Genomic DNA, 27,341 nt, shown 5'->3' on the forward strand with positions numbered 1-27,341 from the left:
CCTTCACACTCTCCTCCCCCACCTCCTGTTTCAATCACACCACCGGTGTGCGAGCGTGTGCTTGTGTGTGTGTGTGTGAGTGCCTGTGTGCTACTCACCACTTGAACTGACGCGCGCAACGCTAACTACCAGCATGGATTGATATGTGGCAGAGAAGGGGGGACGAGAAGGTGGTTAGATGCACTCTGAGGATATAGGTCTGACTCACCAGTTACTACCGCCCCCCTGCTCCCCCCACACTCACATCATACCGCGCCACTCATACATAAGATTCACCAAATAAAAGTATAGACATCACCAAATAAAAGTGTAGACATCACCAAATAAAAGTGTAGACATCACCAAATAAAAGTGTAGACATCACTAAATAAAAGTGTAGACATCACCAAATAAAAGTGTAGACATCACTAAATAAAAACAATATACATCACCAATATCTTACCAACAATGAACATTTGGGTTAGAGAACTCCCCCCCCCCCTCCCGCTCATTTCAAACCAGCTTTACGACTATCATTTCTTGTTTACGACAACGGCGTTGTATCGTGCCATTCATGGAGTCTCGGTCTGTCCCATTGTCGCTAGCAGCGGGCGATGACGTGGGAGAGGGAGGAGGAGCATCACGTGGCCAGAGAAGTGCACATCAGTCCTGGCAGAGGCAGTCAGGGGTGACCAACAAAAAATATGCTTACTGGAAACGCAGGTGACGAAATCAGTGGACATGTGACGACAGAGCATGATGACAGTAAGTACACACGATACGAGATAAAATCATGCACGAGAAACATTTAGAACTGTCACTCGTGTAACTTTAGGAGAAACATGGCGGGTTAAAAAAAATGTTTTGATAGTAATTAGAAACATACGTTGATTTTTTTAATTATTTTCAACCTAAAATATATTTTTTATCTTAATTAAAACGAACGCATTAAAATCTCTAAGCGAATACTTATCTATGAACAATTTTATGAACAATTAAACCTCTAAGTTCTAAATGAACATATGTCTCTGAACATAAGTATAGACACTAATGAACAACATTTACACACAATCAAACCTCATTATCAAGTTCAACATTTTAACTATGAAAATGCTTGTCTTTAAAAATATTTTTCCCCTCTCGGACTGCCGATCAAACAAGATTCTATTAAAAATATTAATAAGCTGTTGCTAGTTCTTTTTAAATGTACAAATTTCTTCTCTTATAGTAGGCTATGTGCTTCAGCTTTCTAGGGAGTGGAATTATAAAGCTAAACCTTGTGTACATTTAGCACAGAAACAAACTAGGGCACGACTAATTATAGAAACAGAATATGGACGGACACAATTTGGACGGAAACGTGGTGGATATAATGAAACGGGCGGGAAAAACATTGGTCACGAGAAAGAGGGCAAAGTAAAATTGTAAGAAACATCAACTGCCCTAGAGATCGTAAGGTCTGAAAGAGGAACATTACTTTTACTTTACTTAAAATAACTGTAAAGGGCCGTAAAAAAAGTTTAAATCGTTAAACTCAACACATTTTGAAGTCTCTACAAGTAAAACATTTTTAAAATACTTTTATACTTCAATTTTTTAAAACACGTCTAGATTTTTCTTTAACATGCGCGCCTAGGTGTTTTTTTTTTTAACGTCTAGTTTTTTTTTTACTGTCTAGATTTTTCTTTGACATGTCTGGGTTAATGGTTAAATTGAGTAAACCAACTTGTGTTAATAATAACTAGTAGAACGTAATCAAGGTAAAATCATTACCTCATTGGGCCCCCCCTTACAATAGAAACTCAGTTATCCGTGTCGCCTGATGACTCTTCGGAAATCGCTTCCATGACATGAACATTATCAAAAGTCCTGGCCAAGTCTGATAGCATATTCCTTACGTTATTCACATCCAAAGTGAAGAAGCCAGGGTCTAAAGTCCCACTCTCCCATGTTTCTAATAAACCAGGATAAGTTTGCCTGGATGGACGTTCGGACGACCCAGTGACTGACTGTGAAATCGAAGTCCCGAAAGACGCTCCGTTGTTTACACCCACAACAGAGGGATCCGGCATTGTTTCGTCTCCCATTGGTTGTGTCATTCTTTCAGAATCTTCAAGACTGCCTTGATTTTCTTCTTCGGTGAAATCATTGCCTTCACCATGCTGCTGGCTGGGCCTGCTGACCTCATCAGACTGCAGGTTGTCCTGGGGAAGCTCCTCGGAAAGATCACTCGACACTTCTTGCTCAACTGGTCGCTGGCTTGTTATCAATTCATTAGTTGATTCTCCTGTTTCTTCTGGTATAAAATTGCCCAAGGTGAGAGGCCTTCCTGGCAACTCTTGGCAGCTGATTTGTCTCATGGGGTGAACTTCACCAGGTCTCAGGAAGACATAACAGCGATAGCAACAACATTTACCAACCGTGTCTTTGTTCTTAAAGTACAAGGACAATTGTTTTTTAGTTAATGTAATTCCTCTCTTTGCGGCGCATTCCGGACAGGTAATTTTTATTAGAACTCTGCGCTCTGTTCCAGAAATGGAGTTAGATGTACTGGATTTCGACCCCCGTCGTCGTGAGTCTTTTTTAGAAGATTTCTTTTTTAGTTTTGGTCTGGCACCACCAGAAGATTGGTCAAAGTTTAGGGTTTCATTTTGTGTTGACTGTGGTTCATCCCTTTGGATGTCAGTACCCAAACTTTCACTTTGCAATAGCAGTGGTTCAACAGTTGTCACAGCATTGTCTAATGACTCATTTTGCAAAGACTGTGGTTCATCTGTTGGCAAGTTGCAATCAAAGGACTCACTTTGTGTTGGTTGTGTTTCATTCCTTTGAATTTCAATGTCCACAAAATCACCCGGTGACATCAGTGGCTCAACAGTTGGTATAACATTGTCTAAAGACTCACTTTGCAATGGCTGTGGTTCAAGCGATGGTGTGTCACTGTCTAATGATTCACTATGCATTTGCATGGGTTCAGCAGAAGGCATTTTGCTGTCGCAAGATTCGCTTTGTGTTTGCATTGGTTCATCCCTTTGCACATCTATGTCCACACTCTCCATTCGTGTTGGTATGGGTTCATCATTTGACATAAGATTGTCCAAACATTCACTTGGCAATGACTCGGTCTTAAGCGATGGCATGTCACTGTCTACATTAGTTGACATAATGTCTATAGATTCACTTTGTAATGAATCTGGCTTAAGCGATGGCATGTCACTGTCTACATCAGTTGACAAAAAGTCTAAAGATTCACTTTGCAACGACTGGGTTTCAAGCATTTCGCTGTCTAAAGATTCACTTTGCAATGACTGGGGTTTTAATGCTGGCATGTTCGTGTCGACAGATTCAATTTGGATACTTTGTGGTTCAACCATTTGTATGTTATTGTTGAAAGATTCACTTTGCGATGGCTGAAATTCAACAGAAGACTGGGATCTATCCAACCTTCTCAAAGAAATATTTCTTCTAGTTGGTGTTCTTACACGTGTTTGGGCAATCGCCGGCTGTGCTAAAGGAATATGATGATGTTCAGCCGTTTGCACCATCTGCCGTCTAGTAACCGGTAATGACTGGGGTGCGGGTAGGCTGAAATCCAACGGGGCCACCTGTAAAGGATATGACCTGGGCGATGGCCTTGGACGGATATTTATTGATCGCTGTTGTAAAGTAAGCGGTGTGATCAATGGTCTCAAATCGTTCATCTGTTGTAAATGCGATCTGGAGGCTCTGGCGTTGTACATCAATGAAGACTGAAATAAAGAATGATGCTCAGGAGGGCCTCTTAATGCTTGTTGTGACCCAAATATCTGTGGTCTTATATTATTTACTGATGATTGCTGGAATAGGGAGGATTGTGGTCCAGACGATGGTGTAGTATTTCTCATTGAAAATTGATTAAGTGAAGCACAAAGTCTTGATTGTTGAACATTACCCCTTGGTGATCTATCTTCTAATGAGTGCGTTACAGAAGATGAAGATGCCATTTTGTCTTTCAGCTTGCGTCCTGACGATAAATCCATCGCCGTGGGCATGGTGTCTGTCTGGGACGCTGGTTGACTACTAGTTTGAGATTCTTTTTGTGATGGGTTCACATTTGACGTTTGGGCATTGCTCGAAAGTTTTAGTATCTCTTGTGAAACCCGATCTAAACTTACATTGGATCCTTTCCGACTGACACCTTGACTTGGAGTCTGATTTTGAGATGATTGCTTGACAGATTGACTGTTAGGTCGTCGAACAGGCCCAATGGGCTGCTTAAACACAAAACTGCCTTGTTCACTGGTTAAACTGGCAGCTACACTCTGAGGCTGACTTGCATGCCCACTTTGTGGCAGGCCGCTATATTCATTTTGTGACCGGTTATGACCACTAGGTGTAGGATTTTTACGACCACTAGGTGTAGTACTTCTATGACCACTAGGTGTAGCACTTCTATGATCACTAGGTGTAGTACTTCTATGATCACTAGGTGTAGTACTTCTATGATCACTAGGTGTAGCACTTCTATGACCACTAGGTGTAGCCCTTCTATGACCACTATTTGTAGCACTTCTATGACCACTAGGTGTAGCACTTCTATGACCACTAGGTGTAGCACTTCTATGACCACTAGGTGTAGCACTTCTATGACCACTAGGTGTAGCACTTCTATGACCACTAGGTGTAGCACTTCTATGACCACTAGGTGTAGCATTATGAACAGTAGATGCAGAAATATGACCACTAGGTGTAAGACTTCTATGAACAGTAGATGCAGAACTATGACCACTAGGTGTAAGACTTCTATGACAAGTAGATGAACTATGACCACTAGGTGTAAGACTTCTATGACAAGTAGATGAACTATGACCACTAGCTGTATGGTCTTTACGACCACTAGATGTAGGACTTCTCTGATCACAATGTGTAGGACTACGTCTACTTTCTGGTTGAAAGCTCGGTCCACTTTGCGGTTGACTTTGGTCAGCTTGCAGCTGATCTGTTGGTTCACTAACATATCGATCTCTTGATTCACTTTCACTAACATATCGATCTCTTGGTTCAAGTCCACTGTCAGGTAAAAGACTACTTTGAGATCGACCACAGGGTGCACTCTGGGATCTAATGTTCTGTGCGTTAGAAAATGCTGGCTTCCCAAAAATAGCATTGTACTCTGCAAGTAAACTCTGTCTTACGACGACAGGTTTCATAAACTGTTTGAAATATTCCAATCGTCTGATAGGATCACACATTGGAGGACTGCTAGACCCTCTTAACTGTTGGCTGCTAGGCTCAGCTAAAGGTTGAGAGCTAGTCTCAACTTTAAATTCAGTGTTTGAATCACCTGAAATTTGATTGCTAGAATCGCAAACTAGCTTACTATCTTGTTCAGCTGCATTACTCAAGAACTGAGCACTCGAAGGAACTAAAGTTGGACCGCTAGGTTCATCTGAACTTTTACATTTTTGTACAGTTCCTTTCTGCAGTTGATCATGTCCGCTGACAGGCACACTCTGGGGGTCAGAATTAGGGCCTCTATTATTCTCATTTTTATGCTCTTTTAGGGGAGAACCCTGAAGTCCTATTTGGGAAGGGTTTCTGGGTCCTATTAAAGGGCTGTGTCTTCTTTGGGAAGGACTTCCCAATCTTCTACGTCGAGCACTTTTAGGTCCCTTTTGGAACACACTAAGGTCTATTTCAGGTTGTTCTTGCGTTTGAGGCTGACCACTACATCCACTTTGAGGTTGACCTCTAGATCCACTTTGAGGGTGACCGCTTGATCCACTTTGAGGGTGACCGCTTGATCCACTTTGAGGGTGACCGCTTGATCCACTTTGAGGGTGACCGCTTGATCCACTTTGAGGGTGACCGCTTGATCCACTTTGAGGGTGACCGCTTGATCCACTTTGAGGGTGACCGCTTGATCCACTTTGAGGGTGACCGCTCGATCCACTTTGAGGGTGACCGCTTGATCCACTTTGAGGGTGACCGCTTGATCCACATTGAGGGTGACCGCTAGTTCCACTTTGAGGGTGACCACTAGGTTGGCTGACTGAATTTAAAGTAGATCTACTAGGCCTCACGAATTGCTGGTCATTAGATTCTATGGATGGTAGACTTGTAGATCTATGTAAAGTTATTCCATTAAGATTATCTTGATGTTCGTACTGAGGATGACCTCTAGAATCAACAGGAATGCTTAGTCTGTTTGGAAGTTGAATATTAGGTCCACTTTGCGTTCGACTACTGGGAGCACTTTGGGATCTGCTAAATACATTCGAAGGAGGTGGTCTAGCTAAATAATCTGCAATTAAATTGGCTTGTTGGGTGATGCCTGCATGTTCACTTCTCGGCTCACACATAATTGGACAACTAGGTTCTCCCGAGTGCTGGTCATTAAGTTGAGCTGAAGGGTGACCACTGCTAGTTTGATTAAGAGTATCTGAAAGTTTACTATTGAGCTCCCTTGATCGACTTTTACTTACACTGCTATTGAGTTTACTAGAAAGTTTTTTCCCAAATACAGCTTCGTACTCTGCAAGTAAACCGGGTCTTTTTCTATTGATGAACTCCCTTTTTAGTCCATAAATTGTATTGCTAGAGCCTCCTCCACCTAAAGTAGGACTGCTATGTCGACTTAAGGTTTGACGGCTGTGCTCACTAAACGTTCGACTTCCATGGACACTGGAAGTTTGATTAGGTTCATCTATATTTTGACTGTTAGGCTCACCCGAAGTTTGATTGTTAGGCTCACCCGAAGTTTGATTGTTAGGCTCACCCGAAGTTTGACTGGTAGACACTCCTATTTCATTGCTAGGCTCCACTAAGATTTGAGTGCTAGGCTCCACTATGATTTGGGTGCCCGGTTCCAATAAGATTTGAGTGTTCGGCTCCAATAAGATTTCAGTGTCAGGCTCCACTACGACTTGAGTGCTAGGCTCCATTAAGATTTCAGTGCCAGGCTCAACAAACATTTCAGTGCTAGGCTCACCTGAAGGAATAAATGTATCTAAAGGCTGGTCGCCAGGTACATTTTGTGCTTGACGGACAGATTCAGCTTGAATTGGACGGACGAGCTCATTTAGACGATGAGGGAACACTCTAATTGTACGTTCAATGACAGCGCCAGCATGGTAACGACTGCTAGCTTCATTTTGGATTGGACTGGCATGTTCTCGAGGAAGATAAATGTCAATTGTCCTTCGAATGATAGGTCTATCTGGTGAAGGACTATTGGAATCAGAGCAATGCTCACTAAAGTCAATCGAGGCTCGTCTTGGGAATCTAAGCGGTGGGCTAACGGAGGGCATGTGAGGAGGAGGAGGGTATGATCGTCTATAGGGAATAATTGAATGGGAAAAATTTCCACCTTGAGCCTGATCATGAGATGTCCCAGAAAGATGGTATTGCCCACGTGGCGCTCTGAAGCGTTCACTAAGAGGCCCTATGAACATACGAGAACAGCGCAAAGGTGAAGTAGCCAGATTGATGCGGTGTCTCTGAGCATAGCCTGAATATCTCAGCCGGGATTGAATCGATGGAAACAATGGTGGCAAAGGGCTAAAAAACTGGTACGATGGCTCAGGCAAAGCTATCTGGGACTGTGAAATGTTAGGTTGGAAGTCTTGAACGTTCTGCTGGGATCGGGGCATTCTGTTATTCTTCGTGGATCGTGAGGTGCTCTTACTCTGCAGAAGCTGTAAGCATTTCCGCTGGAAATCGGAGGGTTGTTTTGGAAGAGCGCCTGTATTTCTTTGTCCTGGAGACAGAATTTGTGGTTCCGTAACAGCTAAAGTGTCCTCAGATTCTAGATCGAGATTTTCACTGTCCACGTCCGAATCTCCAGCAGTGGCAGCGGTGGACCAGATACGTTCAGACCTAGCAGCTAAAATGTATTCAGATTCTACATCGAGTTTTTCACTGTCCGTGTCTGAGTCTCCAGCAGTAGCAAGAGATGACCAGATACGTTCAGACCTAGCAGCTAAAAGGTCTTCATATTCTACATTGAGTTTTTCACAGTCCATGTCGGAATCTCCAGCAGTGGCAGAGCTTGACCAAAAAGGCTCAGACGAAGGTGTCCTAGTAAGAAATCCTTGTTCCTCTTGCAATTCATCGTCCGGTATATAAGGCAGTAAATCTATATATCTTCTTGTCAGTGAAAAGCAGTATTCCCGGTCATCGTCGGGGAGTTCAATACGTGACAAGTTATCAGGCATGACCACGGGACCTTGTAAGGATGATGCCTGTCTGGCAAGATACGATCGTATTTCTAGTGGCCTCTCGTAGTCTTCTGATGATGTGCTTTCTTCACTAACGTCCCCACCAGAAGCTTCCAGTTTCAGGGTGACTGTTCTGTTTCCAACCAACGCTAGCTGCGATGATTGTGGAATGTTTGGTAACGTGCAAGGGGTACTGTGCCGTCTTACGTTCAATGGATAAGAAACTTGTTCTTGGTTTCCATCTGCCGCAATGTTTTCAATTATTGATGGGCGCACGTCTTCTTGCCGATTTGAATCTGTCGATTGGTCGCCTAGTCCTTCAACTCTATATGGCACAGCCAGAGTGCTCTGTGATGGATTTTGATCACCCACTGTTGGTTGGTTCCAATCAGCAGTAGGACGAGTAGAACTACGAATAGATGGCAAGATGAAAGTGTCCAGTAATGGGCTGTTTCTTGATGGATGGTTCGAATCCTCAGGTGGACAAGTTCGATTTGATGGCGATGCAAGCGTGTCCGGTAATCGGTTGATTCCCAGCGATGGTCGGTTGGAATCAAAAGGTGAACCAGAAGATGTAAGACTAGATGACATGGTAAAAATGTTTGGTAGTTGGTTGTTTCTCAAAGGCAGGCGTGGGGGGAAAGATGTACGACTAGATGGAAAGTCCGCTAATGGATGCTCCGAAACGGTCGTAGGTCTACATGGCAAGCTACTAGTGGATATAATAGGTGTTTGGCGACTCGGTGAGTTACTTTGAGAGAGAGGTCTTTCAGATCTAGGATTGTCCAGTAGATTGTCCAACGTCGATGGAATGGGTACTTGGCGCCTCGGCGAGCTGCTTACAGTAGGAATTCTTTCAGATCCAAAATTGCTCGGTAGATTACCAAATGACAATGAAGCGTCTCTTTGAAGACCAGGTGAGTTACTGAGAGTTGGAGGTCCTGGACGTCTAAGATTGCTCGGAAGATCACTAACTGTCAGCCGAGTTGGTCGCCTCCGTGCGTTACTACGAGATCGAGATCTAGCAAATCCCGACGGATTCTCAAATGTCAGTGGAGTGCGTCTTTGAAGCCTCGATAGACTCGCAGGACGTCTTGGGAGCATTCGCTCCATCGGCTCACGCATCTCATCACGGATGGGCTGATTAGGATCCATTTGGGTCCTTTCCAACCAGTCCTCTACGGCTCGATCGCGAGAGTCTGGACTTGGAGTATTATCATCCATTATTTAGTACCACCAAACAAGTGATTTTTTTTTTTGGTAGATGGGACTTTTTGAAAACACAGCAGCAAGAAGAATAAAATCACAAGTAAAACAGGATAATAAATATTAAAACACACAAACTAGGTTAAAAAATTAAAATTAAATCCACATGAATAAAAATGCACAGAAGATTAAAAACGGTGCAACCTTTAGCGATGGAAGTCACTAAAAACTGACCATGAACACACCAAGACATTCATTGACCATGACCGTCACGTGTGAATAATGGAAACAATGGCCAATAAAAAGTTGAGTGAACATTTTGTTTTAATGTGTCGGACAACGTTTTAGCTTGTAACATACGCACACATACACATATAAATACAGTACACACACACACACACACGCATCACCACAGTACAAGATAACACACACACACACACTTTCTCGCTTTGAACTTGGATTTGTACCTGAAAGCCATTTGTTAAAAAAAAAAAAGGATAACGCTGAACCAATGACATTATATTTGCAACCCAATGTCTTGCAGAACAAAAATGTCCGAAAAAAACCCACCTATAGTCAACAAGTGTGGTCCCAACTCAAATCTTCGACGCCGAATCCAAGGACTCTAGAATCTCTTGGACTCATATCCAAGTAAAGATGTCTAAATAAGCTCTATAACTATGGTGAGACCATTTTGATGAGTACATTGAGACTGGTTAGATACGGGGGAGTCCAAACAATATGCAGTAACCAATAGTGTTAAACAGATGTGTCCTGATACCGAATTAGGGCTCATGATTGGCGCTGTGATGACCGAGGCATTCTGGCCGAATGGAACTAACGGAATGAACCTAAATATTTCGACAGACGACCCATTACCCAGTCCTCTGAAAGTCAATGCAAAGATCAACAATAACATATATACCAAGACAAATATCCAAAATAAATGGTCAGAAAATAAATGTTGTGGATAGTATGTAGTGAATTATAAATTAATTAATTAATGGCAATGTCTTCGATTCGGAAGATTAAGGTTACGTGCAGTATGTAGTGAATATATTATTCCAAAAATAGACATTCAAATGGAAGCATGATTAGATGTATTTATAGATAGAAATTGAAAAGTAAGTAATAAATAATAATATTAATATTCACACACAAAAAATGTGAATAATGTTCTTAGTACATACAATACATAATTTCGAAAAGGTAACCACGGAATGGATTGAAAAGGTATAACTTGGAGCCACACTTTCATGGGGGACCTCAGAGCAGTGGACATCAGTTGGGGAGAGGCTTCAGGCATTGCCAGTAACAGATCTTTGTAGAGACAGCTTGCAGCCCAAAGCGCCAAACGGCGCGGGAGCATCTAATTCTAAGTAAGTAAGTAACCATTTCAGACCTTGTTGGGCATATGATGGAAATCTAAACATTTTCTTTGGGCAACGAGGGTGTCACGTGGCCAGAACAACGACCAACCGCCTTTAGTTCCCCAACGTAAGTCAGGTACACGTTAGAGTTGGCTGGACTCAAAAACATTCTTCACATTCAGAAGCTTGAAATCACAGAGAATCAAACTCGAGAAACATCAGTTCGAAAGCCAAGCACTTTAGCCCTCAGCCACCACGCCCTTAAAGGGGGGGGGTATACAAAATACACCTACTGTCCATAATGATAAAAACAACATAGGAATGAAGTATTGTCTTTTTGTTGTAAATCTTATGACATAGTTGACATGTGACATGGGAAGTGTGTTGGTATATCCTAGGAAATGTTTCATTGACTAAGACCTGCATCTAAACATTCATCATGAAGCTTATGGCTACTAAGAAATAAGGGTGTCGACGCCCCGTGTTGTGAATGTTTAGGGCTACTAAGAAATAAGGGTGTCGACGCCCCGTGTTGTGAATGTTTAGGGCTACTAAGAAATAAGGGTGTCGACGCCCCGTGTTGTGAATGTTTAGGTTCTCCATAAGCCCCTCGATAGCGCTCCTACCAGCCCTGCCCTTGTGCACCAAGGGGCAGATCACTAGGAAGTTGCGCCTTGTACGACTGTTAGAGCTTGATCGACAGTCCAATCAATGTCAGCCCACACTTCACAGAGAGATCACAAAAAGACGATGCGATAAGACAACGCATGAAACCAGAGGGGTGGGCCCAGCTATAGCTGTGTCAGGCTGTGTTTTAGCCGGGTAGGTCTCTGTTACAGCTGGATGACTCTCTGTTATATAGGGGGTATTTAAACTGGGTGGGGTGCTTGTCAGTTGATGTGTTCTGGAGTAGGGAAAATTTATTAATCCATTAATAACTAATCTCACTTGTCCATAGCTCTTCATTAATGGCTTATCTCACTTATGCATAGCTCTTCATTAATGGCTTATCACACTTATCCATAGCTCTTCATTAATGGCTTATCTCACTTATCTATAGCTCTTCATTAATGGCTTATCACACTTATCCATAGCTCTTCATTAATGTCTTATCTCACTTATCTATAGCTCTTCATTAATGGTTTATCTCACTTATCCATAGCTCTTAATGGTTTATCTCATTTATCCATAGCTCTTCATTAATGGTTTTATCTCGCTTATCCATAGCTCTTCATTAATGGCTTATCACACTTATCCATAGCTCTTCATTAATGTCTTATCTCACTTATCCATAGCTCTTCATTAATGGTTTATCTCACTTATCCATAGCTCTTCATTAATTGTTTATCTCACTTATCCATAGCTCTTCATTAATGTCTTATCTCACTTATCCATAGCTCTTCATTAATGGTTTATTTCACTTATCCATAGCTCTTCATTAATGGTTTATCTCACTTATCCATAGCTCTTCATTAATGTCTTATCTCACTTATCCATAGCTCTTAGTGGTTTATCTCATTTATCCATAGCTCTTCATTAATGTCTTATCTCACTTATCCATAGCTCTTCATTAATGTCTTATCTCACTTATCCATAGCTCTTCATTAATGTCTTATCTCACTTATCCATAGCTCTTCATTAATGGTTTATCTCACTTATCCATAGCTCTTCATTAATTGTTTATCTCACTTATCCATAGCTCTTCATTAATGTCTTATCTCACTTATCCATAGCTCTTCATTAATGGTTTATTTCACTTATCCATAGCTCTTCATTAATGGTTTATTTCACTTATCCATAGCTCTTCATTAATGGTTTATCTCACTTATCCATAGCTCTTCATTAATGTCTTATCTCACTTATCCATAGCTCTTCATTAATGGTTTATCTCACTTATCCATAGCTCTTCATTAATGGTTTATCTCACTTATCCATAGCTCTTCATTAATGTCTTATCTCACTTATCCATAGCTCTTCATTAATGGCTTTATCTCAGTGTCCATCATGCTATTTGTTTTGTTTTTGTTTTATCCAAGTTTCGGACAGAGAGGATTACACCCGAGTCAAAAACTATTGCAAGATGATAGGGAACGGCAAAGTCGGGATTCGAACTTGGTACCTTCGTGACGACTGTCAGGAGCGCATACTACTATGACCACATGGCGCAGACAACATACCATGTCACCCGCATACTTTGATGGGGCACTGTCATAGATACTGCAATGTGCTAGTGTACAGAGTACAGTGTACATTGGATGAGCATCATAAAGTCACTTAGTCCTTTGTTTTCAAGCTAAACACTCGTCGGAATAATGAGGACAATCAAAGGGAACGGCAAAGAGTTAACATTTGCTCTATGTTCAGCTTTCAAAGCTTCTACACAAGTTTTTGAATTTATATAACATAAACATAACTACAATTAAATTATTTTTTTGGAAAGGTAATAAATAAAATAAATAAAATCTCCCAAAATTCAAAGCGACAATTGAAGTTTAAAAGCTATGTAAAAAAAAAAGTATGTGTCGATGAAGGCCACCCCCCCCCCTCCCTAAAAACAGATGTAATGGAAAATATTGTTGATGTGCAAGACTTTGTGATAAAACAATTCCTTTCATTGAACGGCCAGTTCATGCAAATATCAATCAGAAAGAAAGAGTTCTTGTGTGTGTTTGCCCTGGCACAAGGGATAAGAAAATGTGGTTTTGATGATGGTTTAGACAATAAAATCCCTATTTCTCCTGTATTATTGTCTTATATGAAGCAAGTAAAAGCTTTAATCACATAGACCTCTGGTATGCATTCAATAAATGTAGACTTTCTTTGTATATACATTAAAAGTACTGAATGGATTTACACACATACGCGCATACTCATCAACACAAACATGTACACACCCTTCTCAAACACACAGAAGCACATATAAACACAAAACTTACATCAACACAAACATGTACACACCCTTCACATCACACAGATATAAACACGCACATACACACACACGTACATAAAACAGACATAGGCATAACACCCAAAAAAAATATATAAATCTCGATTCTAAATGGTCCCACTCCGCTTGGCAAAAGTGTCGAGCATGCAGGTAAACTTCACTAGACGCGGCCCTCCAGGATCTAATGTCTAGGAAGATAGTGTCAGATTGTAGAGCAACTCTTTTGTTCACTGCAATGCATGATCAGTCGTGCATACAACGCAAGGGAACATATCCACAAGTGGGAAAAAAAAGGCTGACATTTTTCTGACTAGTATTTTTTTAAAAGATCTATATGGAATGTTAAATGTATGAAATTTAATATCTATAAATATATATTCATACATAGCTATGTTTTACACGGCTTTTCTCGTTTTTTGTTTTTTTTGCTATATAATAAAAGGTAGCTAAGTTATTTTCATAGTTAAAATCTTTGTCAAGATGCCTCACTGACCTCAATCTAGTAAACTCTCTTGTTGTAGGACAACTTGACATATCCTAAGATCACCGCTATTAGCTAAGGAACATTCATACCAAGTTTCATTAAGATTGGTCAAAAGGTTTTGATTTCTATAAAAGACATCCATACACATACACACACACACACATATATATATATATATATATATATATATATATATATATATATATATATATCAAGAGTATAAAAATTTGATTTTTAAATGTAAAAGAATTAATGATTGTGTAGACAGCACTGAGCAATGGAAGATTGCTGGACAATATTCTAACCTATTATGATACACTTAACAGCCTAATCTTTATGATGTCTAGGTTTTTTTTTTATTACACTTGTTTATTGTGTGTAAAGCTTCCTTTTGTTATTGCACAAGATAAAAAAAAAATTAGGCCAACAGAAATTAAGCTATTGGACCACAAATGTCATTTATAAACTATGCAAACTGTAGAAATGTTCTGAAGTACTTGCAGTTGTAAAGCTAGGTAAACAAGCTCGCTAGATTGTTGTGTGTGTGTGTGTGTGTTAAACTGTGTGTATCATGTTGAGGTGAGATTTGGGCAACTAGAATCACAAATCTATTCGACTAGAATAAAACACCAAACACGTACACATATGTATCTACACATCATCGAAAGATTAAGAAAGAATGCAATGTTTCACACGGCCACGCAAACCCAGTTGTGACCTACATATTTTCCCACATCTGATTCGCAGACAAATCGTTGTCCGCTGGGGGGGGAGGATCTATTTAAGTTTTTGTTTTTACATCTTCTGCATCTGTCTTCTACAAGAGTTGTGTGTCCCTTAGCTTTTTTGAGATCTCTCCAGCTGTCTCTTTCAGAGACTATCTACTGCCAGCTCATTTCCTCTATGCCAGTGAGGGCAATATGGCGGCAGAGTTGATCGTTATAACGCGTACGGGGGCACTCCAGTAACGCCGCCTTTTTTTAAAAAAAAAAAGATAATTGCAAACCTACGTATGTATAAAGTATTAATGAAGTATTCATTTCTTGGGGTTTTGTGTTTCTGGGCCAACATTTCCCTGCTTGAAAGACATTTAGAAAGCATGCAATCTCTTTAACTTCGATTTGAAGAGTTCAAATTCAACTTGACAGACTTTATAACTCTCCGGAATTTCTCTTCACGACACAATATTGTCCTGAACTAGGTTTGGTTCCTTTTTAACATGTTTAAAGTACCCCCCCCCCCCCGTATTAAGTTTATCTTTCTTGTTTTTGTTTTTTGTTTTGTGTTGTGGAGGGGAAGGGATACACAGCCATAAAAGTTTTTAATTTCTGCATTTTTGATTCTATGACTAGCTCTACAATTGAAGTCCTTTCAGATTTCCATGATCTGTTAAGGTTGAGATGATCCGATGGCGTGGCCAAAAAAACGGAACACTCTTACAAGAAACAATACAAAGTGACAAGAGAAATGATTGGCCGCCTTTGACTTAGCAGAGTCCATGAAAGTGGTGGCAGACGGCAGAAAAATGGGAGGGGGGGGGATCCCGTGCTTTCGCTCTGTCCCTCCCTCTCTCCATCTCTTTGTCTCTCTCTCTCTCTCTCTCAACCTGTCTCTCTTTCAATATCTCTTTCTATATATCTCTTTCAACCTCTGTCTCTTTCTCTCTCTCTTTCTGTCTCGTTCACTTTCTCTCTCTCTCTCTCTCTCTCTCTCACACTTTATCGTTCTGTCTCTTTCTTTCCCTCTCTGACTAAATATCTCTCTTTCTGTTTCTCTCTCTCTCTCTTCATCCTTTCTTTTTATAGTTGTTCACAACACGCCGGAATTTCATGATCCTCAGCGGTGCTATTTTGGTAAAAGACTACATTCAGGTGTCCCAGATGTTTAGATGTACGCGCTCAGGACTGTCATCACGATGTTCTAGGGTTCGAACCCTTCCCGCCGCCATCCCCTGTTTTGGTTTTGGACATCACTTCTGAAAGAACGACTTTACAAAACGGCTTTGATTTGAAAACGTTCCCATCAGACTGTGCACAATGTAGAGATGCTGGGGGGGGGGGTCTTGGGGAAGACGCTGCGTGTTTATGTGTCGGTGTTCATTATAGCGGCTTGCTACTAAGTTCTTGAAGAGCTCATCCAGTTCTTAAAAGTGCAAGACTTAAAACCTTTTATTTTTTTTTCTAACTGCAGTTACCCGGATGTTGTTACAACTGCATGTAAACTTGACATGCGCATCAGTACTTAACACTCAACTAGATGCTAAGATTGCAATGGCCGAGACGGAAAGAGGGTGGAAAGGGGGGGGGGGCTGAGATTGGAATGGGCGGAGCCCCGAAGGGGGGCGCGGTGTTAAATGACTAAGTTCTGTAAGACAACAACATTCGTTTCACTTAGTCTCAGTTTTCAACTGAGTCATTCACTTCTAACGTAGACATTGTGTGGTGGTGGCGGTGGTGGTGTGTGTGTGTGCACGTCACAAATAGCATAAATTTTCATTGTAGCAGCATGTTAGTTTGAATCAAAGCCATTTTGTTAGTTGTTCTAATGGCCATAGCTTTAGCTGCACAAAAAGACGGTTTTTTTAATTGTCTGAATAGCTTTAATGTTTGTTGTACTAATATATACCGTATTAGTTGTACTAATAGCCAATATGTAGGATATACTAATAGCTACTTAATTAAATGTACTAAATGTGGATTAGGAAAAAAAGTACTATTAATACTTTGATATAAAATGTACTATCAAAACTTTGATATCAGTGTAGTATCAATACTTTGATATCAATGTACTATCTATACTGGAAACTACGATGAAAACTGAGAAACACACACACACACACAAGCTTAATAAATGGAGAGGCTCGAAGAAAACTCTGTCCCCCAAAACATCCCACTAGAAGAAACAATATATGGAGACCTCCCTGATATGTAAACTATCCCACAGCTCTTCTTAGACATTGAGCTACTTTTATAAACTTTCGAAATACAAGCATGCAAACAATGCAGATCTGATATAAAGTCCAACATCGACTACAACGTTGTCTATAGTTCTGACCATAGCTCAATATTCTGTACCTAAAAGATGAGTTAAGTCTGCATAGTTTAGATTTGCAGAAGTTGGTTTCAGACACTACAGGCCACAAATGTCAACAGCTTCATATTGTAACCTTTTCTTTGTCTGGTTACATGGAGTTTCAACTTTTTGATTCAGTAGGATTTATTTTTGTAGGACGATAAATTGTGCAATATTGCATGTGGCGGGGTGAGTCAGAGTCACTCATACACATTAGTTTGTACACACATACACACAAACCTACGCATATGTATCAACTGTGATAAAAACGCTCACACTCTTGTCACAGATGCTCGCGCTCAGCACAGTCAACTAATTAGGTCAGAAGCTGATAAGGGTCCCGTGGTGACATCACTCACGCTTTGATGTGCAAGTCTGTGCTCACACCGTGTGGTGATCGAGTGCTTACCGTGTGGTCGTGTCAGCATGGAGTCAGGGGTCAGTGTGGTCGTGCCACAAGCCTAATAGTCATGAGCCAGAGTGGTCGTACCACAAGCCTAATTGTCACGAGTCAGTGTGGTCGTAACACAATCCTAATAGTCAGGGGTCAGTGTGGTCGAAGCCACAGGTCAGCATGGTTGCAACAGACACAGATGTCAAACGTTAGTATACGACTTGTCACGAATAGCCACAGGTCAGCTTGGTTGCAACTGACATAGAAGTCTAACGTCAGTGTTGTCCAAAACATGGTCAGCAATAGCCACAGGTCATCATGGTTCCAACATGCATAGAATTTAATTGTCAGTATTGTCCAAACATGGTCAGCAATAGCCTAAGGTCAAAGTGGTTGCTACAGACAATCCATGTTTTCAACGCACGTGTTGTTGTGATCGTAAAACTGCTCACGCTGAAACAATGCTTTTAGCATGGCTATAAAGCGTGCAGTACCGCACTTGCATGTTTCACTTTCGCGCTGACCAGATCATTTGACTTCGTACCACATGTTACGGCCCGGCCCGTCACAGCCGCACGATCAGTCTGTTACAGTCAGCGTTGTTTGTCAAACAAAAAAGCAAAACACTTTTTATTGATTCCCTGACAAATATGGATGAACCAGATGCTCAGCTTTTCTAGTTACCCGAATATTTCATCTAATGGGCAGAATGACAAATTATAAACACGCGCTCGACAATCAATGACTAACTCGTTAACAGGACTGACCATCGAGCGAGCACAATAACAACAAATAACTTTCATGCAGAACAAGACCATAACAACAATTTGATCTCATGCACCATTTGGAATAACTTTCAGGTGTTGCGGAGTGTGCAGAGCTCGAAACACAGAACCCTAGTCTTGGTTAACATTTAGTTTGAAGATCGGGTCTACATTATTTAAATAAATTATAGTCATATATAAAGGAAAGAAAGCGATATAGAGAATGTTTAGGCGATACAAGGTAATCTAAAGAAAAACAAAAACGTACAAAAATAAAAAGAAGATTGTTTAGAGATTAGAGGATTAGATTAGATTAGATTAGATTAGAGATTTTGAAATAAAGAAACTGTAAGTCAAGGACGCCATATTAAAAGATAACAGTTGTCAACTAAATAATAAAACAAGAAATAGAAAACAAAAATTACTTTTTAAATACAAATACAAAGCTTATCTAACGGAGAGAACCTCTAATTACTGCCATTTATCTGAAAATGGCAGGGTTTAGTGCCTTTTCTATTATATAAATTGAAATTATTTTATTAATACTGATTTATTAAATGATTAATTGATTCGTATGTTGTCATCGACTATGAATATTAATTATGCACAATTTCAATTTCATCCGAAAATAAGAAATGGGAGAAAAAACGTGTCAAAAAGTAATAAGGGGATTATATCCATATATACATTCACATCTCTCATTAAGTAGCATTTATTCCCATTGTTTCGATATAAAAAAATTAATCACCAATGATTAATTAACTAATTGGTTAATTTGCTTTATTGATACATGAATAGTTTTGCAAAGTTTCAACTTGATCTCAGAATAGGAAATGGGAGAAAATACATGTTCAAACCTTTTACCAGACAGACAGACAAACAGACAAAGAGTAAGTTGATATAAGCTTTGTATTTACATCGCGCTACAAGAGAAAGAGTTTAAAAATGTGATTTGACTTCAAAGTGCATAGAAGTTATCGTAGAACTTTTGAAATACATAGGTTCTCAACACTTCCGATATTCTGTGCACCGGAAACACCTACAAACAGTTATTTAGAGTTACCTCCTCCCATTGATGCCACTCTCCAATGGGAAGTAGAACACCAAACAAAATACTGAAAAATTTATATTTTAATCTAAAGCTCCTCTTTTAAATGGGAACAAGTTTATAAATGATTGTACAAGGCTTACATGATTGTAGACCTACAGGAGAACACAACATAATGATCCCTTTAGTTCGTTGTTTGGTTCAAATCTTTGAGAATAAATTGTTTTTGAATGACTTCGTCACGTGATAGTATTAAGGCTGTTCCTAAGACCGGAAGTTGACAAGAACTGAAACTCTTGTACAATTTACTTTTTAAAGAAGTGTAAAGAAAAAAAAATTAGGGGATTAGATTAATTATATTGTATATTCTTTGGCCCTAATTTAAGGGATATAAGATGCCATTTTATTTGTGTCTTTATGGGCCAGTTTATGCTTGCTCTTCAACACGCCCTTTATCAATAGGTCTAATTACAATGACTCCCTAACTATGCATTCCTTCCCATTGTCCAGACCAATCAAATATATACGCTACTATTGGGGGGGGGGGGAATAGCTAACAGACATAGGCAGTAAAAAATAATTACACTTAGAAATTAATTAACAAGAGTATACAATGAAGTAAGCAGGATACACTCCTGGATGGGGGGGGGGGAGATATGGGGGGCATTGTGTTCAATCGGCCAGCAGAGCCGCCTTGTACGTCAGTAAACGATTGTATAACGTTCTCTTATAAAAGTGACCCTCGGAGAGCTCGGCGGTACGTTCACCAGACTGATAGTATGTTTGGGTCACAGCTGATATTCACAGGCGTCAACTCTTGGGTGGGCACACAAGCAAAGGGAAGACTAATTTATGCATGAACTTAAGAATACCACAAATTAATTATAATACTTTAAAAATACTTTCTCTCTCTCTCTCTCTCTCTCATACACACCCTAGAGACCCCCCCCCCCCTGAGTTTCTTGGCCGAGTCTTTACGTATCTCTCTCCAAACTGTGGTTGTTACTATATTTAGCAACGATTGCTCATCATGGTTAACCCCATTGCACGTGCAGTAGCTCCCTTCTTCCTCCCTTTCCAAACAGCGCTCTCAATAGTTTCTTCTACTTCAAGTTTTTTTCTTTTAAAAACGCCACCCACGCTTGCCCTAATTTATTTTTATTTCTTGGTTATGGCGCCCCTGTCTTAAAGCGTGTCACTGGATAAAAGAATTTCCAAATTTTTTCCAAAAGTAAGTAATTGCTGGAGTTTTCAAGCCCCCCAAGAAAATATGTCGCAACAATAAGCGTTAGACTTTCGATCTATTTCAATTCCTACTCACGATTTCGTCATAATAATAATAAAAAAGTTAAACAAAAAGAGGCTGATCTAAGAGGAAGAACTGCACATTTATAATATCTCAATACTTTTTATTTACTTTTTCGATATCAAACAAAATGAATACATTACCACTATTTAATGAACTATTTTTTTTAAATTGATTCATGTCTTGTAAGGGACAAAAAATAATTGTGCAAAGTTTCAATTTGATCCGAGAATGGGAGGTGGGAGAATATAAACTTTGTACAAAAAAAAATTCTTTTGACAACTTTGATTCCTTGCTAATCTCATTCCAAGCGAGACTCCAGTACAGGAAACAAACTATTGATCACCATAACCTCACTTTTGAATCAGTTCCTTCACTGAGATATCTAAATCATGCCTATTAGAGTCTAAATCATGCCTATTAGAGTCTAAATCATGCCTATTATAGTCTTTGTAAATTACCCCCATCTATTATACATAATAAAGTATGTTTAAATTATGCTTTTAGAGACTTTCTAAATTACGCCAATTATAGTTTAATAAAATTACCCCTTTTAAGGTCTGTCTAAATTATACCCGCTATTTAGACTATCTAAATTACACTGATTACACTCTGTCTAAATTAATCCTGGTAAACTCTATATATAAAATATGCTTATTATAGACTATCTAAACTACACTGATTATAGTTTATCTAAATTACTCTTATTGTGGTCTGTCAGGACAAGATCAACATTTAATTATTCGTCTCCAGTCAAGGCATATTAGAATGAGACAACACAAGTTCCGGAAGATTAAAAGTTGAACCATGTCACAAGAGAAGTGCTGACAATGTCCCTCAAAGCTGCTAAGAAGCCTAATCTGGATACCATGCATTCCGTAGGAAGAGCAACTGTATGGATCATCCACAGCTTAGTTCATCTCAGATATAAACCTAGGACTAACCCTAACCATATCTAGACAATCCAACTTCATAAGGAAAACTCAAAGTAGTAAAGATTTTGATTGCACAGTTGTTTATTTCCTACTACTTCTGTGTGTTTTTATTTTTGTCGGTGTTTTGTTTTTGATGTAGGCTTAGTATTTATTTAGCGTCAAGTACAGTGTCTCCACAGTCTAGCTGCGAAACTTGAATTCATTTGTTTGAAAGTATTGAATTTCATCAAGACCCGGGTTAAAGTTACACTAAAAGTGCATGTGTTGTTTGAAATAAATATATTTTGCATAACAAATATATAGTAGAACATACTGATTAAATATACAATTAGGACCGGCCTTAGGTAATTGGAGGCCCAAGACAAAGCGAATAGGGAGGGAGTAATTATGTTGTAGATTCCAATTGTATTCATTAGTTGTTTGTAAGGGAGGCTTACTGATGAATTCTGTCAAAAAGCTTAGCCCATTCAGTCATCTGTTGAGTGATTCCGGCATGACTTAAAAAATTCACAATCTCAAAGTGACTGCAACACAATCATGAACACATACACAAGATCCCAAGTACACAGTAAATGAAAGTGATACATTTGGGAGGCCATTACGCTTATTCAATTAGGAACGAGAGAGAAAGAAAGAAAAAGATAGAAAGAAAGAAAGAAAGAGAGAGAGAGAGCAATCGAGAGAATAAAGTTGCAAGAAAAAGGAGAGTTTAAAAAAACAAAGACTGAAATTTGCTTGGGATGAATTGAAATTGTGAGTAATTTGTCTGTGTGTGTGTGTGTGTGTGTGTCACAGTCACAATAAAACATTTCTATGTTTATAATGTGTGTGTGTGTGTGTGTGCGTGTGTGATGTTGACACCTATGCTGAATTTTTCTTCCAGTGACTTCCATTCGTTATTTCCATTACATTGACCTGGGCATTTATTTACATCTACCACGTGATAGGCATGAAATGTAAGTCAGTTTGTAGGCCCTACATGAATGATACCACGACACACACAACCCCATCCATTTACTTCCCCCCCCCCCCCCCCCCAACAAAAACAACAGATTTACGGTCCACAGTGAGTTCTTTCAAACAACATGAGAAACTTCAGGGCTCAGAGTTAGCTCAAGCATCACTGCTACTCACTTCAGCATTAACTCAAAGCATCAGGGGCGTAACTAGGAATTTTCCATCATTTAAGGGGCCGGGGAGGGGCTTGACCTCTTTGTGGGCCCCTGCATATTGCGTAATATTTAATTTGGGGATTTTCAACTTCTCCCACACCCCCCCCACCCTAGCTACGCCCCTGCCAAGCATCAAATATTTTCCTTGTCACCTCCAACACACATTAGTGTCCGCGATGTTTGTTGTCACTTCCAACACACATTAGTGTCCGCGATGTTTGTTGTCACTTCCAACACACATTAGTGTCCGCGATGTTTGTTGTCACCTCCAACACACATTAGTGTCCGCGATGTTTGTTGTCACCTCCAACACACATTAGTGTCCGCGATGTTTGTTGTCACTTCCAACACACATTAGTGTCCGCGATGTTTGTTGTCACCTCCAACACACATTAGTGTCCGCGATGTTTGTTGTCACCTCCAACACACACTAGTGTCCGCGATGTTTGTTGTCACTTCCAACACACACTAGTGTCCGCGATGTTTGTTGTCACTTCCAACACACACTAGTGTCCGCGATGTTTGTTGTCACTTCCAACACACATTAGTGTCCGCGATGTTTGTTGTCACTTCCAACACACACTAGTGTCCGTGATGTTTGTTGTCACTTCCAACACACACTAGTGTCCGCGATGTTTGTTGTCACTTCCAACACACACTAGTGTCCGCGATGTTTGTTGTCACTTCCAACACACACTAGTGTCCGCGATGTTTGTTGTCACTTCCAACACACACTAGTGTCCGCGATGTTTGTTGTCACTTCCAACACACACTAGTGTCCGCGATGTTTGTTGTCACTTCCAACACACACTAGTGTCCGCGATGTTTGTTGTCACTTCCAACACACATTAGTGTCCGCGATGTTTGTTGTCACTTCCAACACACACTAGTGTCCGCGATGTTTGTTGTCACTTCCAACACACACACTAGTGTCCGCGATGTTTGTTGTCACTTCCAACACACACTAGTGTCCGCGATGTTTGTTGTCACTTCCCCGGAATTGTTCGCATCTGAATATGTTTATATTTTGAATACAAATTAAATAAATGAAATAAATATTTGCTTCCGCGCCACTGAACACACACACACACCTGGTCAGTTCAAAAACACCTGGAGCTAACCTTCCGTTACGTGATTTGCACATTAATGAGCCCCCTTAGCACTATCACACCTCTGACCAGTACATCTCGTCAAAAAATGGGAATATCTCTTAAAGCAAGTTTCGAACCCAGTAACCTTCAGCTTAACAACCGAACGTTGTTCTCCTCGACCTTATCCTGTGTCATTACATCTACAATATATCCACCGGACTACGCATAATATGGCCACCGTTGCAAAGATTTTAAAAAAATCTAAATCTATTGTAACATGGGCGTAGCCAGAATTTTTTTTCGGGGGGGGGGGGGGTTTGGGGGGGTGAATTTCCCCCCCCCCGGGAAAAAAATTATATGTATTTATGTGTGTGTGTGTGTACATAATCTTTATTACATTCTGACCCTTCATTCTTTCGGAAGACGTTTATTGTGCCCTAGAATAGGTTCTTCCATGAGAAAAAATTGTAGATTCCACGACATTACTAGCAAAGGAGTCTGGGGGAGCGCCAGGAGCTCCCCAGCGCGGGGCGAAGCCCCGCCGCCAAGCACTATTTCTGATATTGAAAACCAACAAAATGCATATTCTGAGGTATATACAGTGCATTTTCCTGCTATTAAAAAGTTCTATTTCAAAAACCTAATGTGCTATTCTTACTGACTTAGACCCTTCCTCGTCGTTCGGCGCATTTGCCATCAAGCTGTTTCCATAAAATTGTGGACTCCCCGCCATTACTAGCAAGGGGGTCTGGGGGAGCGTTCGCCCCGCCGCCAAGCACTATTTCTGGTATTGAAAGCCAACAAAATGCATATTCTGAGGTATCTACAGTCCATTTTAATGCTATTAAAAAGTTTTATTTCAAAAACCTAATGTGCTATTCTTACTGACTTAGACCCTGCCGCGCCGTTCGGAGCATTTGACGTCAAGCTGTTTCCATAAAAATCTGTCACTGGTAATGTCTGAAGCCTCTTCCCACCTACCATGAGGACCTCCATGAATGAGTGGCGTCAAGTTGTACTAGGATATCATTGCAACTCTTCTTATGCGTAATTCATTTTGTCGGAGAACATGTCCCGCAAACCTCATGCGTCGTTCTCAAACAATCTTACTAAGGAGTCGACTCCCCGTTCGGCATATGATTTCCTTGATTTAGATCCGATCTCTATAACTGACTCCTGAAATCTGTCTTAGCCATCTTTGTTGAGCTATATTTAGTGTTTTTCGATTTCGGTAGATGGCTATTCACTGCAGTTTATTAATGGAGCCCTGCCACTGGTAAAAATGTGTAACCTCTCTTGAATACGCTCTTGGAATTAAGTAACTGTAGTTTGCTTTAGATTTTATATCGAAAAGAGAAGTTTTATCTTCAAAATCTTCTGTTGGGGGTTTTCCACCTCAAAATGCTCTGTAGGGGGATCTTAGACTCAAAACCATCTGGAGGGGTTTTAAACTTTAAAAAAAAAAGCCATCTGTAGAAGAAACTCAAAACCCCCGATTGGCTTGGCTACGCTCAAATAATTTTAGTGTGTAATTTGCTTTTTTTTTATATTGAAGATGTATTTTTAGCACCAAACCCCTCTGAATGGGGGTTTAAACTCAAAACCCCTTTGACTACGCTCATAGATTTTAGAGTGAGTAATTTTCTTTTATTTAAATTGAAGAGGTAATTTTTAGCTTCAAACTCCACTGGAGGGGAGTTTAAACTCAAAACCCCATAGACTACACTCATAACATTTTTAGTGTATAATTTGCTTTTTTTTTATTATTAAAAAGAGGTATTTTTTTACCTTCAAACCCCACTGAAGTGGGGTTTAAACTCAAAACTGAGTCAAAACCCATTTAGCTACGCTCATAACATTTTGAGTGCGTAATTAGCTTTTTTTTATATTAAAGAGGGGGTTTATCGTAAATTTTAGACGGGGTTTTAAAATCAAAATCTTCCTTAACTGTGCTCTTGGAATTAGGGGATTTTCGTTTGCATTTTTTTTTGTTTTGTTTTATAGAAGAGGGGGAGTTAACTGCAAAAACCCCAGGTAGGGGGTTTAAAACTCACAACCCCTGGTAGGGGGTTTTAAACTCCAAACCCCTAGTAGGGGTTTTTAAAACCCCTAAACTCGAACCCCCCTGGTAGGGGTTTTTAAACTCGAACCCCCCTGGTAGGGGGTTTTAAACTCAAAACCCCTTTGGTTGTGCTAGGGCAAGTGATGGTTTAGTATTAAAATCTCACCTAAAATAAACAAAATCAAAACAAAAAATCCGTCACTAAATTCCGACTCCCTCCCCCCAAGGGGGGGGGATTTCATTTCGGGGGGGGGGGGGGTTTGAACCCCAAGAACCCCCCCCCCCCTGGCTACGCCCATGTATTGTAATATTTATGATTATTTAAATAAAAAGACAAACCCTTTAAAACAACACTGGATGACCAAAGTGTATGATCATAAGCTACATGCGTTCCTTTTAACAGAAGATTCATCCTGTGCATCTGCGCATGTCCATCTTTTCTTTTATGGTAATTAGCGAATTGACATGCACTGATTACTTTTTTCCCTCGACTAATGACATGCCCCAGCCATTTGTTTGTAGGCTTATGTCTTCAAAGTTATGCATTCATCTTTATCATTATTTAACTCTAGTTCATTTCGAGGGGTTACTGTAATAGTATTTCTTTGAGTCGGGTTTTGTACGTGTACATATAAGGTATGCTACGTATCTTATGTTGGCCTATCACTACTAGATCTAGATCTACATTACTTACAATCTCATGGCCTGGAGTGACACTGGTGTTTACTTACTCATCTTTACTCTGCATAGTTGTTTGTTTTAGTTGGTAGAAGACGTGAATTAAAGTAGACTGGGGGGTCCGGGGAGGGCTGGTGAGAGGGGCGTAGGAAGGGCGTGGGGTAGACTTCAACTCGCAGTTTGACCAGATCAGCGGGAAATATATACAGAGCCAGTGTTCACTCCCCCCCCCCTCCCCTTGAGGCTAGAGGCGAGTTTGGACTTGATGACCCCCTTTTTTTTTCTAGGTCAACGGTAGGTCAGTCTTCCAATGCGACTTATAAGAACGTAGTGAACTGAGACGACCTTTACGCCGTCTGGTTGTGAGCGCTTCGCTCAACTGAGCACACAGATCTGTTTGAGTTGGAGAGGATTAAGCACATACTCACACACAGAGTTCTATAAGTCACGTGCAGTAAACATACAGACTCTACCATCACACGAGACACTCACGAGATCGCCAGTTGATACATCAGACAGGCACACAAACATTGTTTTAAATGGACAGCATTAATATTCTACAGTCTTGCCTACATTGCAGTTTACTAGATCTAGTCTCAATTTTCTTAATACTCTAATGATGTGTACATGACATT

General features: G+C 40.2%; 1 protein-coding gene and 1 long non-coding RNA gene across 17 annotated transcripts in view; one reads left to right on the forward strand and one right to left on the reverse strand.

The window, feature by feature from the left end:
* The window catches only part of LOC106052278 (RNA-binding motif, single-stranded-interacting protein 1-like), a 232,377-nt gene that overhangs the window by 64,444 nt on the left and 140,592 nt on the right, over positions 1 to 27,341 (reverse strand). The window contains exon 1 of one of the 16 annotated variants that reach the window (XM_056003634.1): positions 1,753 to 1,876. The exons of 14 other annotated variants lie outside the window; for them this stretch is intronic. Coding sequence is in view for 1 of the 2 variants with exons in the window: in XM_013207602.2 (XP_013063056.2) it covers positions 1,782 to 9,401 (7,620 nt within the window). In the remaining variant the exon portion in view is untranslated. Of the gene's footprint in view, positions 1 to 1,752; positions 11,758 to 27,341 lie in introns of those variants that run through there. One more of the 16 variants, XM_013207602.2, reaches the window with a different exon arrangement.
* LOC106052280 (uncharacterized) lies at positions 354 to 22,733 on the forward strand. Its single transcript, XR_001215010.2, has 2 exons — positions 354 to 744; positions 21,490 to 22,733. It is a non-coding gene; the product is annotated as an uncharacterized LOC106052280 (long non-coding RNA).

The sequence above is a fragment of the Biomphalaria glabrata genome, chromosome 1 (genome assembly GCF_947242115.1).
Source record: "Biomphalaria glabrata chromosome 1, xgBioGlab47.1, whole genome shotgun sequence".
Lineage (NCBI taxonomy): Eukaryota > Metazoa > Mollusca > Gastropoda > Planorbidae > Biomphalaria > Biomphalaria glabrata.